This window comes from Coturnix japonica, chromosome 4 (assembly GCF_001577835.2).
Source record: "Coturnix japonica isolate 7356 chromosome 4, Coturnix japonica 2.1, whole genome shotgun sequence".
Taxonomy (NCBI): domain Eukaryota; kingdom Metazoa; phylum Chordata; class Aves; order Galliformes; family Phasianidae; genus Coturnix; species Coturnix japonica.
In genome coordinates this window covers 74,475,131-74,490,163 of record NC_029519.1, presented here as the reverse complement: position 1 = coordinate 74,490,163, position 15,033 = coordinate 74,475,131, and the positions used below count along the sequence as shown (strand labels likewise).

At 38.4% G+C, this 15,033-nt stretch overlaps 1 protein-coding gene across 6 annotated transcripts in view; it reads left to right on the top strand.

Moving 5' to 3' along the window:
* The window catches only part of RGS12 (regulator of G protein signaling 12), a 74,462-nt gene that overhangs the window by 24,194 nt on the left and 35,235 nt on the right, over positions 1-15,033 (top strand). For 4 of the 6 annotated variants that reach the window (XM_015862670.2, XM_032444116.1, XM_032444113.1 and 1 more), the window contains one exon: positions 10,299-10,320. In XM_015862670.2, coding sequence (XP_015718156.1) covers positions 10,299-10,320 — 22 coding nt within the window. Of the gene's footprint in view, positions 1-774; positions 921-4,662; positions 5,391-10,298; positions 10,321-15,033 lie in introns of those variants that run through there. The other 2 variants (XM_032444115.1, XM_032444114.1) reach the window with 2 other exon arrangements.

The window sequence follows — 15,033 nt, the reverse complement described above, 5'->3', positions numbered from 1 at the left end:
GCTCATAAAATAAATAAATATATAAAAATCCCAACTTCTACTTCAGTTTAGGTCATGGTACTCTAACAGAGTGGTATTTAAGCATGACCTGTTGGACGGAAAGTGTGTGCAGTTCTTTTTGAAGACACGCAGTTATTGCTGGCATGTCTGGAGGGTAGGTGTGGTATTGAAGAGGATGAGGATTGTGTTTTGTTCAGAAGGAGAGCCGTGTATCTGGCAGTGCCCTGCTTACTCAGAGGAACATGGAGCACTCGGGTAGGATGAGATAGATTGCATAATGTGCATACATGCGATTGTAATCATACGGAGACATGCACTTACATGCCGGCAACTGGAAGAAAATTGCTGCATGTCTTACAAGTTTAACTGTTCTTCTTTGAGAGAAAAAAAATAATTTTAGATGATATTTAGTGTGTTTTTAATAGGGATTGATTCATTCAGTTCATTTGGAAAATTTACTCATCAAAGGGGAATGTATTTAAACTGAAGGTAATTTGGAGACGAAAATGAAGTTGACTCAGTGCTTAAACAAGTTTGGGCAAATGTTAAGGACCGAATCCTGTAGGCCTTTTCTGAATGTATTTTCCATTAGCAGTCTCCTCAGCAGCACGCTGATGCCTTTCAAGAAGCTTTCTTGTTCCATAGGACCTGCCTAGACAACATGCTAAAAGCTGCCTGTGCTTCTTGATGAGAAGATACAGAACTCGTGCTGAGGGCGGAGAATGAGCTGGGGAGGAGGAGAATGGGAGAGGTGTTGATAGGGCAACACGCAGAGAAGCCTCATTTTTTTACTGGACTCTGGAAGAAGTAAATATGTGTTCAGAAAGAGCTTAATAATAAAGTTAAAGGGACTGTTTCTTAACGATGAACTATTAAACTATTTATACATGGAGAAAACTTTTACTGATAGTCAAGTGTCTGTAAGTATAAAGTTTTGTTTGTCTAAAGAGAACAGAAAGCAGGAATATGGTTTAGTGAGTAGCCTTCTGAGCTAAGAAATCTTGCAGTGAAATACGATAAATAATGCTTCTAAGGAGTCAATGAGTTTTTAAAGAGACAAAGTTTGTAAGTATTAGTGTTTAAGTTAACTTCCTATATAACCTCTCTTATGAAATTAAGAATATACCGTCCGTATAGCCGTGATGTTATATGATGTTTACAATGTGGAGTGAATATACTGTGTATTCAGATATTTCTTTAATTAAGTTTTTAATTGTTTCATTTTCACTATGTTTCTGCATGTGTTTCCAGAAAGTAAGAATGTCATGTGAGAGTTCTAAGTTACCTTCTCATTGTTACAGTGGCTTTTTAAGATCTGCAGCTAAACTGATTTCTCTTCCAGCTGGATTTTTATCCAATAAATCAGAATCCAGATGGTACGAGCTATTAAAGTAAATGAAAAGTATATATCGAATAGAGATTTTTTGAGTTGTAGACCCTCCAGCTCAGTTTTATCTTTTTATTGCTCAAAAAAACACATATTTTGTGAGTTGCAGTCCCAGATATAATATGAAAGATGTGTATGCACTGCTTACTTAAAAATAAATAGTTTGCCTGTTTGGTTTTGCACTGATTTTCCCCAAATGCATTGACTCTTCGAGGCTCCATCTGTAGTAGGAGGAAATTGAGAAGCGACTTAATGTGTCTTAGTGATCTATCACTTAATCATATCCTCCTTATTATGTGATTTAACTTTAATTTACTATTAGGCTGCAGTTCATCTTCCATCTGGCTGCTCAAGTTATGCGTGTTTGTTTTAGTGGAGGAAATAAAGATGTCTTAAACTGTCGTTGAAGAGAAGGAAAGAAATGTTTGTGTGTGGAAAAATGCACGTTTTATTATCAGTTCGCAGTCAGGATCTGCAAAATCGTATTTCAAAGTTTCAAATACAACTCGTAGAACCAGATCGTTGTTTTTACTGGAGATTTTGGGATGGCAAATCGTGCCGAACAGTTTGAGATGTGCACATCAGTCTCGGAGCAGCATCGGACAGCAGGGGGCGCTCGGGACAGCCGTTTGTATCCAGTCTGTACTGATTTTATTGCGTTATTGGAAGCCTTGCTTCTATTTCAGTTATTTATAAATGAACACATTCCGAATAGTTCGAAGATGTTTTTTCCTAATATAATCCTGGAATACGAAATAAAATTGATAGAAGGAAAACACATTCTTGTAAACATGAGAATCTTCCCAGTTTTAATTAGTAGCACTTATATGGTCTGTTTACTGCTGAGTAGCTGACAAATCCTCTGCAAAAATACATCTGGACAAATTATAGAAATTCTGGAGAATTAGAGAAACATCTGTTTCATCATCATGCCTGGGTTTTCATGCAAGTAGTTGCTACTTTATTCATCATGGGACAAAAAACAAACAAACCCAAAAGAAATATTTGATGAGAGTTAAGATGTTTGAGGATCATTCAGCCAATGTTAGATATACTGTAGGAATTGGTGTTACCAAGAGTTCATCCAGAGGATTACCTCTGTCTACTTGCCTTGTATTTGTGTGTGTTTGTGTTTTTCCTTTTAGAAGTAATGGGTATATTAAATCCTATTCATCTTTTGACAAGTTAAAACTTATCCAGGCTTCCTGCCATTCTGTCTTTCTCTTGAGCCTTTTCTTCTGGGAAAATAAGAGCACAAAAGAAAATAAGAGCAGAAAGTGGAAGATAAGAACAGATCAGCCATATCTGGGGCTGCTACCCCTTCCCACAGTTTTGCTTCTAAACAGATGGGTGTGGGTTTACAAATGTCGCCTTCGGTATCTCTGAATAGGTTTTTTAAAGCTATTCTGCCATCATTTAACACTTCCCATTAATAGCTTTGCAAATTAGAATTCCTTCTGGTTTGGACCTTTGAACTTGAAGTTGTCTGCTTGGTTTTCAATCTGGCAGCTACAAAAATAATCTATGAAAATATAGAGGTAAAAGCCTTTTTTTTTTTTTTCTTTTTCTTTCCAAGGGCTTTCAGATTCACATAGCATTTCATTGCCATTATCATTAACTGATGTCATCTAATTGGCAGAGTTTATCTTCAGCGCTAGTAGAGTCACTGCATGGAAAAATGTGGACATGCAGTGTGCTCAGTTCAGGGAAATAAAATCAACAACTGTAGAGGTCTGTGTAAACGGAGGGATTATTGGCTTTGTGCACCAAGTGCAGGAGCAGAGGATGTACAGAGCATTGCCCACACACAGTGCTCCCAGCCCTGTGCCACCATGGGGCTCTGGTGCAGTGCTGACCCTGGTGCAATGCTGACCTTGATGCTGCATCCAATTGCTTGTGGTAAGAACAACACTTGGCAAAAATGTACTGCGACATTTGGGTTTTGTAGGGGATTCCTATAGCACTTAGTTATATTGTTAACTAAACACCGACCATTAAAGTCCTGTTCCTGGTGCCCCAAAGGGCTGTTCCCAGGACAGCCCTCCAGGCCTTTCTGACCCCTTTGTGTTTTTACTTATCTCTTGTAAGGACTACAATGCAGGTGCTCACTGCCTATTTGTAATGCCAATCCAGTGTGTTGAAGGTATTGACAATGCAAACGCACTCTCCAGCCTACTTGGTTTAGTGTCAAGCAACATGCAGCCTTTAAACAGCTCAATTTGGCCTGTTTTCTTTATAAAAATATAATTTTAAACACTTCTTATTTTGTCTCATTGTCTTTCTGTGAGAACTTGAATAAGGGCTGTGAACTTCTTTTTGCCTCTCTCTGTATCAGTTCAGGGTAAAATTTTCCACCTTCCTAGTTAATTTATATTAAGGCTGCTCCAGAAGTAATGCCTCCTATTTTATGATGGTTGCTCGTGATGTCAGAGGTAGATGTTGATAGGATGGCAGTAGAGGTTGGACCTTCCCACCAGTATTCACAGCAACATGTTGTTGTTGCGTGACAGATGGCAGCAGAGGGGCACACTGACAAGATGACATCTGACATGGGAGTGTATATGAGAGAAAGGTGTGGGACTGAGTTAGTCCATGCAAAAAAAAATGGTACCCATTGGTACTCATATGCACTTACTGAGCATTTCTGGAGACCAAACAGTGGATGTGAGGTGGTGGGTGATGTGTTTCAGCAGTGGCTACAGTGGTCAGCTCCGCTGGTACAGACTAATATGGGTGCATTGTGCTCTTAATCATCACCAGTGAAAATTCCTAGCTAATGGTAGTGACTGTGTTGAGAAAAAGTGTGTTTTGTAGCTGAGAATTGGCTCTATCCAAACGTGTTATTGTGCTCTTTATAGCTCCTGCAGTTTTCAGGGGAATAAATAGGAGGTAATACTTTCAGAGTGAGCTGTAGATTGGGGGAAATCGGAACTAGATGGATGTGGGGAATTCCACATGCTGCAATGCAAAGGGAAGAGGTCACTCTTTTACTGCTTATCCATCCTGTCAGGACGTCCCTGAAGCATAAAAATAGTCAAAATGCTCACTAATTATTTTCAATTTGTAATTCTGGTGTTTATTTTTAGCAAAACTAATAGTCCGGTTGCTTCAGAAGTAACAAAACGGAATGCTTCAGGTACTACCACTATTTACTTGAGATCAGCAGCAAACTTCATGACATTCTGCTCTTTCCATATACAGACTCTTGAAGCCACGGCTACCACAGGCAAGTGAAGAGCACTTCCCTCTTGCATGACAAGCAGCTGATTTTGCTCTCTGTTCCTAGGGTGCTGTGCACAGAGCTGCCTTGACATCAGGAAAGCGCAGGCTGGGGTAGCAAAGAGGGAAGGGAAAATATCAGTTGGTTTCTGCGAGGAGGATTTTGTCTTTAGAGACAAGAGGCTGCACATAGCTTTAGCTGAGTATGCCAAGTTTCTTTGTGCTGTGGATTTTTACCTGCGATTTACAGTGTTAACTGCTAAAAAACTGAGCAGAAGAGACCGTTCAAGGTCTTACTTTAATCTGGCTTGCATGATGTAAACCTCTGAAAATAGGGGTTTACGATGTAAATGTTTCTATAACGAACGTTATGGCGATTAACCGATGTTTTGCTGGAAGCTGCTTTGGCAATCTGTTTTACTGAGCACAGGACCATCGCACGTTCAGCTTATAGGAAACGCTTTAAAATACAATTGTCTTGATTTATATAAACCGATCTAGCTTTTCTGGGGAGAGATAATTGAGATCTAATCTGAATCCCTGACGAACCACAGCTTCCTGCATTGGCCTGTTGCTATGGGTAACATAAAGGGAGTAAAATAGAACTTCATACGAAATGCCTTTAAACTTTACTGGCGTGTACAGGCATGGAATAGGGCTGAATTTTTTAGTTTAATCTTTGCAAAGCCGATTTGCTAAGGAAATGCTTTTTCATTATTAAGTGAAGATGAATTTAGGAAGAGTTCTGTTAGGAAAAATAACTGCTGTTTCTTATGAAGAGCGGGTAAGTGATACGAATTATATTTAGCTAAGGCAAGGCATCGTTGCAGTGAGAAATTAGAAGAAGCTATTGTTATTGGCAAGAAAACAGAGAAGAATGTTATCAGCTCCAGAATGCTTTTTGCTTTGCCTTACAGCTTTGTTACTTTAAAGTACTGGAGTTAAATTTCCTTCCTAAATGCAGACATTTGATTTTATTGTCATAGAAGAGCAAAGGGAACCTTACTGTACGAGCTAACAGTCGCATTTGGAGGTGTATTTATGAGCTGTGCCCAGGACGTCTAAAGCTGAAAGATCAATAAGTTTAAAATCTTTGCCTGTTCTTTTAAATTCTGTGCAGTGTGTTTTGTGCATGCTTTCTGTGCCATTATGTCAGTATTATATGTGTAGGTAAAATTGCTAATATGTTTATATCTTCATCAAAATACTTTTAAGGATGGATTGGCATTTAAGCCACCGTGTTTATATGTGATAAGATTGGCTTGGTTTGGGGTAGAGAAGTTGAATATTTTTTTCCTAAAGGAATTCCTAATGTCACATCATTTACTGTTCAGATATTGTTTCTAAAGATCCAAATGCGCAGTCGTATTTTTTTTTCTCCTTGAGAATTCTTACATCTGTAATACTTTTCTATTAGCTATTATAAATGCCCTTCTTTCATGAAAGACAATTGAAAAGACAAATTATATAAGACTTCTCCTTCAAGAGACACTGTGAAGGGGTTTCATTTTAGTAAAATTCTGTGTCATTAAATTAATTGCAGTAACATTTTCATCTGTGGATAAAAATGATATTGCACAATGTTTAGGTAAGATATATATGTGAGATACTAATTGGATGGAAAATGTATGAGTAAGTAGTATGGCTTTGTTTTTTATTTCAAACATTAGGGCAGTGTTAACTGTATTTTGAGGCATGATTCCCCTCCCAGAGATCATGAGAGGTCGTGGCATCTGCACAATGTTAATACTATAATGCATTTAAAAGGATAAAAATACACATATGCAGTGTAAGTCCTGGAGTACTATGCCTTAAGATCTAGGAACCAGCTTGTAATTCCTTACTTGGCAGAAAGAGAAGTTGCCTTGGGTGATTTAATGAGGGGTTTGACCCAAGCTGGATGCAAGCAGGCAGCTGGCTGAGTGATAGGCTCTCCAGAACTAAGCGACAAAGTGTTTGAAAGTTGGCTGCTGCTGCAGAGTCTGTAAACCTTCAGTGCTTCATCTCCTAAAGAGCACAACGAGTTTCCCAAACTTATTTTGTGTTTTGATCTCATGTAAGAAAATCGGTTTATAAGGTTGGTGGAGCTAGGTAAGCTATTCTGAGCTGAAAGGCTAAATTACAGGGGGCTTGGGAAAGGATTGCAAGTGTAATGCTGTAATCAGCAAGTCTCACAGACTCCAAATGCAGCAGGCAGGGAACTCTCTGAATGCTGCAAGATGCCACTGCCTGTATTGGAGGTAAGAGTGCTGTAGGAAGGGCAAAGAGAGATCACTTTTAATCCTCTTTTCTTTGAATCTGGGTACTCAGGAAAGAAATAGATATTTCTGTTTGGTCTGTGATTTTGTCATTGCTGTAGTAGAAGAAAACCTTATTTTTTTCACCCTGTTTGTAGATTTCATCCCTATGCATCTCAGGAATAGTTTGAAATATATGAGGAAGGTACTCACTCACATTCTATTAAAAGAGATGATTTCATATTGCTCCATTTTATTGTTAAAGGCCTGGCATTTCCTAGGATGTGTCACCCCTCCCAGTACCCTCATCATTCCCTTTGTTCTTGTGGAGCACTTGAGCATGACTGATGACTGGAGTGACAAATCTTGAGAAGGTGAAAAAGGACATTTGGTGTTGAGTTACCTGCAGAATATTTGCACACAGGTTTATTTGTTCTAAGTAGTGTCTGAGACATGGAAATAGTATTCTTTGCTTTTCTATGCCATGGTTTTGTGGCAGACTTGGACGGTAATTAATTAATTACCTAATCCATGTAAAAGGGGATGGTGCTTGGATTTCTGTGGGATTCCCTGGATGAGAGTTTGTGCCAAGGGACAGATGCCATCAAACTGCCATTACACAGCGGTGCACCCATCTGGCAGGCTGCAGACCATGAAAGCTACAGGCTGCATCAGCCTTTAAAATTGCTTTCTCCTTTATGCCCTCTCTGCATTTCTTCCCTGTTGTGGGCGCGAGATAGCAGGTTGTCTTCACCCTGCTAATTATTATAAGCTAATCCTCCTTCAGACGTATTGCAAGCAGATCCTGAACATGACATTAAAAACCTCATGGGCCCTTCTGGTTTTTCCACCTACCAAAGAGAGGTGATACAAAGAGAAATTTTCCATGCTTTTTTCTTAATCAGAAGTTTATACTAACATATGCTGAAACATCTGCCAATTTCAGAGACCTAAAGCATCTTCTGTAATGTATGGCAACTGCTTGGGAAGCTGTTGCTCAGCTTGTTGCCCTGGCATGGAGCTCCTCACTTGGATCACAGGGATAAAGACCTTGCCCTGAAGTCTAGGGGAGAGTTCACATCCTCCATCTTTGGTGTCTGTACACCTCAGCTGCTCGTCCAGCTGGATGAGCAAGCACAGCTTCTGGCAGGAGAGATACTGAAAGATATTTATTTCTCCTAATCTTAGTTTTTGAATTTTGGTAACTAGACTCCTGCCACATACCATTGGGATATACCATGGGCTTTTTCCTGAACCAATCTGACACTTCAAAGCACTAATTTCAGTTCCTATCTGGTTGTGAGAGATTTGAGGGTTGATTACAATTCAGATTTTATCTCTGAGTGATAGTTCAGATGTACATTGACAAAATGTATACAGGTATGTCCTGTCATTAGAGACAAAAGACTTTTATTTTTAAACCTTCCTAACGTCCCTTTACTGTCACATATCTTTACACACCCTGTCTTTCCTCATCTTTCAGAAATGGTGATATACATGAACCATATAATTCTGTTGCTTCTTAAAAGCTGTAGTAGGTAGTTCTTAATAGGTAAGTGTTAGATTTCATCCAAAAACTAGCTTTCTTATCTATAGTAGGTGAAATTTTGCCCTGACGAGCCTGGTAAGCACTAACACTGAAGACTGAAAACCAACCCCCAACAGATAATGAATTGTTCAAATGAGATCATCATAGTATTTAAAAAAAAATCTGGTCTTGCAACTTAAACCTGTGAACAAATCTCAACAAGTTCCAGCTGAACAGTTGAGGAGAGGAACTGCTTTGACTACTATAACAGTATGTGGTTTCTGACATTTTTAAATTGAGATTTCTGAGTATCCAAACTAAGTATGAAGTTTTCCAGCTATTTTTGTTAAATTAGCTGAATTTATTTCAGATACACAGATGAATATAAAGAAACGTTCTTATAGCAATTCTTTTTCCTTGATCAAAAAAGTAATGTTATAACGATTGAGAATTGCTGGATAATCCTAGGGGCATATTACTTAAGAAAACTGCAATGCATTTGGTATATATCAGAGCCAAAGGGAATACAAACAGTCTTATTAGCACAGAAAAAAGGTAGTTGATGTTTAGGGAAGAAATTCTGTTATTCCTGTAGGTGCAATTTTTTTGAGTATTAATAAGTCCCTGCTATGAGAGATTTTAAGATATTGATTCATGCAATTTAAAATAAACATCTCAAAACACTACAGCCAGCCCATGCTGTGCAGGAGGCTCAGAGCCTTAAATTAGGCCAAACAGACTGAGATAAATTTCTGTCATCTCGTTGTCCATAGAACTTAATTAAGTGGTACAATTTCTGTAATTTTTGAGTATTTGTACTAAAGCACTCACTTCTGAAAGCAGTGTAAATATTCTCTTTACTATAATGAGAACCCAATTAATGTTACGTTTTACCTTTCACAAACATGAGGGAGAATCACATTGATGTCTTCATCTACATTCATGGAAGCTGCCAAAGTGAATAACCATTTCTAAAACATGCATATTTTGAAAGGTTTTATTCTGGTCTTGTCTGCAAAGTGATACTACTGCTTTACCTTAAGTCATCCTTTTCTTCATTGCTCGAGAAAAAACAATGTAATATTTTGTTCCTCAGCTATTCTGTAAAGTATATGGATAGAAGCAGTCATATTTATAATAGAATCCAGTAATGTAAGTTAAATTTTCTAGATTACAAACATGAATTAAGTTACAGCTTCTGAATGTCTCATATGTTTGCAAGGATGTACCCAAAACACGAGTGCTTTTTAGATATCTGGATGTACCTTTATAATCTTATGCTTCACAGAATCAGAAGCATTTCTGTGTAATTTAACAAGAACTGTCTTTTTAAGATGGATTTGTGTTTAGCTCAACTAGCAATGTAGCAGTGATGCCAATTACAGATCAATTTGGACTTTGAAGATTCCAGAATTACTATTAGAGATGATGAGGAATTCTACCACAGTCTGGTCTTCCTGGAACCACTCTTACCTCCTTTTGGTTCTCTGGAAGTCAAAAGTCATCAGTAGGGGAAGTTTTCAATCTTTGATTGCCAAAATATCTGAAATTTTCATTCCAAATATTTCCATATAGCACAGTCAAGTTTTCATTTAAAGTCTTTGTGGGTCACTTGGAAGGTGTCTGTTTTTTCCTCTATACTGACCAATGGACCTGATTCACCTGAAAAGGATGTTGAAATTTATGTTGTTAAGTAAATATTTGTGGGATCAAGTTCCAGGACAGTTGTTTAAAGGCCTGGGGTGATTCTCATGATGAGGAAGAAATGCCTGTGAGAAGGTAACAGCTGGTATCTTTAGGTTTCTATCCGCTCACATTGTCTGCTGTTAATAGAATGATAACACTTCAAATAATATATGAAACTTAGAGATTTCTAATACATATAATGAAATTTAAGTAACGCTTATTTTTCTCTTTCTTATTACAGTCAGCAACTGTCTCTGATGGAGGTAAGCTGAAGCTTTTTTTTACTTCTATAATGAAAATGAAACAAGTTTTCCATATTAAGCAACAAAGCATGTGGTAAATAAGGCGATAAATTACAAGATGCCAGAGCAGTGTAGTGCTCTGTGACTGCTTTGGGAGCTGTGCCAGTGAAAATGTTGCAAGGTTATGGTTACATACTTTCACTGATTTATTTGAATAGTTTTTCTTCATGGCAGATATCTCTATATATGCACACTCTTATTATAATTAGGATTCTTAATTCATAGTGATAAAGAGGCAGAGCTAACATTCTCTCACATAATTGGACCCTAGATAAAATCTTTGTATTTTATTGTCCTTTACATAGTCTGTTGGAGAGATGCTTTAGCTACTAAATTGTAAGCTGTGCTGGTACATGCATTGAGACTGAAATTTCTTTGCAGTGTGATGTATTATAAGAAGAGGGTAAGTAATATGATATTTCTAAGATCAGAGCATAAAGTCCTAGAGAACTTCTAAGTAAACTCCTCTTTGCGTCACCTAAGCTTGTGTGTTTTGATTTTGAAATGACTTTAATGCTTTAAAGGAATGGCCACTCTTTGTTAAACAGAAGATGATCTTTCTGAATCTTTGAAGTTAATTGAAACAGTTGAAGTATGCTTCTTCATGGAGTAGGGATGTGTAGTTTAGAGTGCATGGCAGGAGTTGGTTGAATTGACCATGCGAGGAAACTCACATACATTTGATTATGTTTGGAATTCTTTGACATCACTAAAAGGAAAGCAAGAAAGCAGGTTGGAAGAATGAGAACCAAAATGCTCTGGTTCATGTCTGAGTTACATTTTCAGGCCTTCACTTTTATTGGGAATGTCACTGTAGAGTTCTCCCATCTTCTCCAATTACAAATTCATTAATAGGCGCACAGATTTACACATTTTGGAGCACATCTGGATTAGAGGATTTTTCACTTGTGAAACCTTGAGTACCATGAGTGCAGCAGCGCATACTTCCCTTCCTAGACTAGTGGTGTTTGTACATACCTACAGTATAAATACTGTTGTTAAGCTTTAGCTTGGGAAGGGAAAGTTATGTTTAAAAAATAATAATCATTGTTTATATGCCCCCTTTTGGTATAACAGGAGGCATTACACCTCTCTTTATGTTTTCTTTCCAAAGGCAATTAAGCCTCATGGATTTTATTACATTAGAGACAGGCACTGGAAACCATCTACCTCTTGGAAAGTTTATTTTATATAGTAACTCAGCTTATACAAGGCTGGGATGTTGTTGTTAGCCTAAACTGTGCACTTGGGCTTTGAAAATAGGTAATGTTTAAAAGGTCTAGTTCCTTGAATTCGTGGTACATCCTGAGACGCTGACCAGCCACAGCTCTTAATTGTAAGTGACTTGCTTAATGAATTGCAGACAATTCAGCACCTGCATTTCCACTGTAGATCAGTTACAGCAGCTATACTTTAGGAAGGGCAGAAACCATTTTATATTACTACATGTAATTAGCACATTTCTCCTACTTCCCTACTTGGAAACTGTCCACATTGCTCCTGCTGTAGGAAAGGAGCATAATGATGCAGGATACAGGCTGTGGCTGATGTTTTAAGAGTTGTGTCATCTCAGATGTGGTTGTTAGTTCACAGCTAATTTCTGGCTTTCACTATTGTTACCTACACAGCACTTTACAAAGGCAAACCTTAAGGTCAGAGGACTTATAATAAAAGTACCTCACCATTCATCTCCCAGACAGACAGGTGGTATCTTCATGGCTCTATTAAGAATCTCTAAGTAAATTCTTCTACCTGCTATTACCTACAGAGATCAGTTCCATGATGCTGAAGTCTATTATTTCCATATGCCTAAGCATATCAGATACTATAGGCATGTCTTTGTACTAAGGTACCACTTTGCTCTATGATCAACTAATTTTTGTTTTCAGTATTCATCGTCTGGAAAGAATTTTAGCAAGGAGGAGTTCCTGAAGCATTTTTGAAAGTTAACTGGTGTGTAGAATAATTAAATAATGCAAAACTGCGTTTTAAAGAGTAACTAAAGGAGCTAGCACAAAAAAAATCCACAGTAAAATCCAAAACGAAACAAACCACTGCAGCTTACACTGTAGGTACAGAAGCATTGTTTCCTCCCATAGGTATATGACTTATTTTTCAGTCACAGTGGCAGTGCATGCTGTAGCTGTGTTCCACAGCAGCATAAATAATTCAAGTTCCTTTAGCAGCAGTGGCAAAAGGTCCTTTCTTTAAATTATTTATGCAGCATTTTATAGTGCTTAGTGTTAAGTATACTATTGGTTTCCTCTGCTTGAAGCCATGAGGGCAAAGAATCAATTTGTTTCGAATGGTGTAAAAAGCTGCCGGGAATTGCTGGGAAGAACGTGTTAGCTTCCGTTATCCCAAAGCTGCAGAGGAACAATGTGCTGGACAATAAGAGCAACCTTCACCCAATGGGCTCCGGGACATTACAGTTGAACTTGGTATGGATTCAGAAAGATGGCTTGCACTGAATGCCTTGAAGTATTTGATTAGGTGGCACCACTGTGGTTCCTATCAGCTTTATCCAGGTAATGTACTTAGTGATTAACTGGAATATTTTAATTGAATGAATGTATGTGTTCAGATGATTACAAGAAGTATGCGGAGCTGCTCACAAAATAAGCGATACATTTTTTAACAGTGTTTGTAGGTTAAAATATACAAACAGACCTTACAAAATTATCCTCAGCTGCATTCTTTCTTAGTGCTAATATTACTTAGGTCAAAACTTTCAGAGCCATCTTACCCGGAATACTTTGAAGATCTTGGTTGATGAAATATGTGCATTTTCTTACATAATACTATTTTTTTGCTTGTTTTCTTTTTTCTTTTCTTTTCCTTTCTTTTCTTTTTTTTTTCTTTTCTTTTGGTAAATTAAATAAAACCACAACTCGTGTAAACATGCAGGGTGTTAGAGATAGTCTGTGTGTGCATTTCAGAAAGCAACCTGTCTCAGTTCTATTCTGTGTTTGATGAAGATAATAAATGAAACTGGGTTTGCACAGAGAGTGGTTCTTCCTTGCTAGATTCAGACATTCATGGAGAGGACAGGAAGAAAATTAGATCCCCTGGGTTCAGGATGACTAAATAAGCAGCCTTCTTTCCCAGGTGGTAGGTCGGTGTTGGGAAGTTCTCACTGCTCTGTGCTGCCTTCCATGCTCCTAAGTAAAGGTTTTCACAGCAGCCTCCTCTGGTATCCTGATATTCCCAATAGCAAATCCTTCTTTTTAAAAGACCTTACAAGGAGGAGTAGGCTGCTTTGCACAGCTGTGTCATTAGAGTGCTTGAGCTTGAGGAATTGGGACTTTTGGATCACTAAGGGAAATACAGGGTTCAGTTAGAAAGTGTCACTATTGCTCTGTACCGAGGAGGGCTGCGTGTAGCTAGAAATACAGGAGCTGTGAGTCAGGAAACCTGATGCTGAAGGCTTACATGGGAAACATTCCTCTGCAAGGGGAGAGAAGCTGGAGTACAGTTTATATGCCCCTGGATAGATTACGTACCAGTGTTATCGTCTGTGATGTGTTCCCCAACTGCCCTTTTTTTTTCCCCTCTGATTCTAAATTATACACCAGCTTGCCTGCACTGTGCTGTAATGGTTTATATTCCAGCCATTGAGATATGTAGTTAAAGAAACAAGAATAACCAGCTCTTTTTCTGGGAAATGTTCTTGTTCTGTATTGTTTTTGTGTTAACAGGTACTCCAGCAGAAATCTGTGTGTATTATTAGAGCAAGCTGACTGCATTTTCTTTTTAAGCGTCAGGGTTAGTAGTGCTGTCTGAAAAACCAGAGTTATCTCGATTAAGTCCAACAGAACAGAAACATCCTACTGAGAATGAGTAATCCTTTAATACTGCTTTACCACTTTGGAGGGCCTGTGCCTCACAAAGCTGTTGAAAACGCTGCCTTATTTGATTCACTTGTTTTCATGGAATCTCCATAGTCGACAGCATATCAGAGGAATGAGAAACAAGTTTATAGCAAGTGCAACTCTGACCCAGTGGAGCGTGCAGCTGCTAGCAATTAGAAGTAGTTAGCAGTCAGGGAAGGGTGTAAACACCCAGACCGTAATTGCAATTTGGTCTTCTTCCCTGCCGTAGGGTTGTGGAACAGCTGCCCTTAGAGGAGGGAGAAGCTGACCTTCTGGTGACTGCCAGGCCTACCATTTTGCAGTCACTCCTAGTCCTGAGGCCCTGTGACTTGCCATTGAGCACTTCTTGTGGCTACACCCTAATTTCCCTATGTCAGACATGTAGGTTTAAGCACTTTGGTATGCAGGATAAGTTTACCTTTCTGAGTTCACCTGAGAGTGCCTAGGAAGTGTTCCTCATTCATCACTAGAGATCTCCAGACATTGAACACTCTTGCAGTGGGACAGTATCTGGGCTTAGTAACATCTGAAACTGTTCCAGAAGTGGGTGTCTATTTATATCCTGGACTGTAAAATAGAACACATCCACCTGCAGAGTTAAAGCAAAATACCCCAGGTAATAAATTTAGTCGTAAATTTCTTCAGATTCACATTAGCTTCTTTCACAATAGCTTCACTGTGGTGACAGGTATTCTCTAATGAGGCCAACAGTTGACTCAATTATGCTCTTTGATATGTCTTACAGGAAAAAGTGAATAAATATTTGTTATAAGGAAACTTAGCATTATTTGCTGGGTCTTAT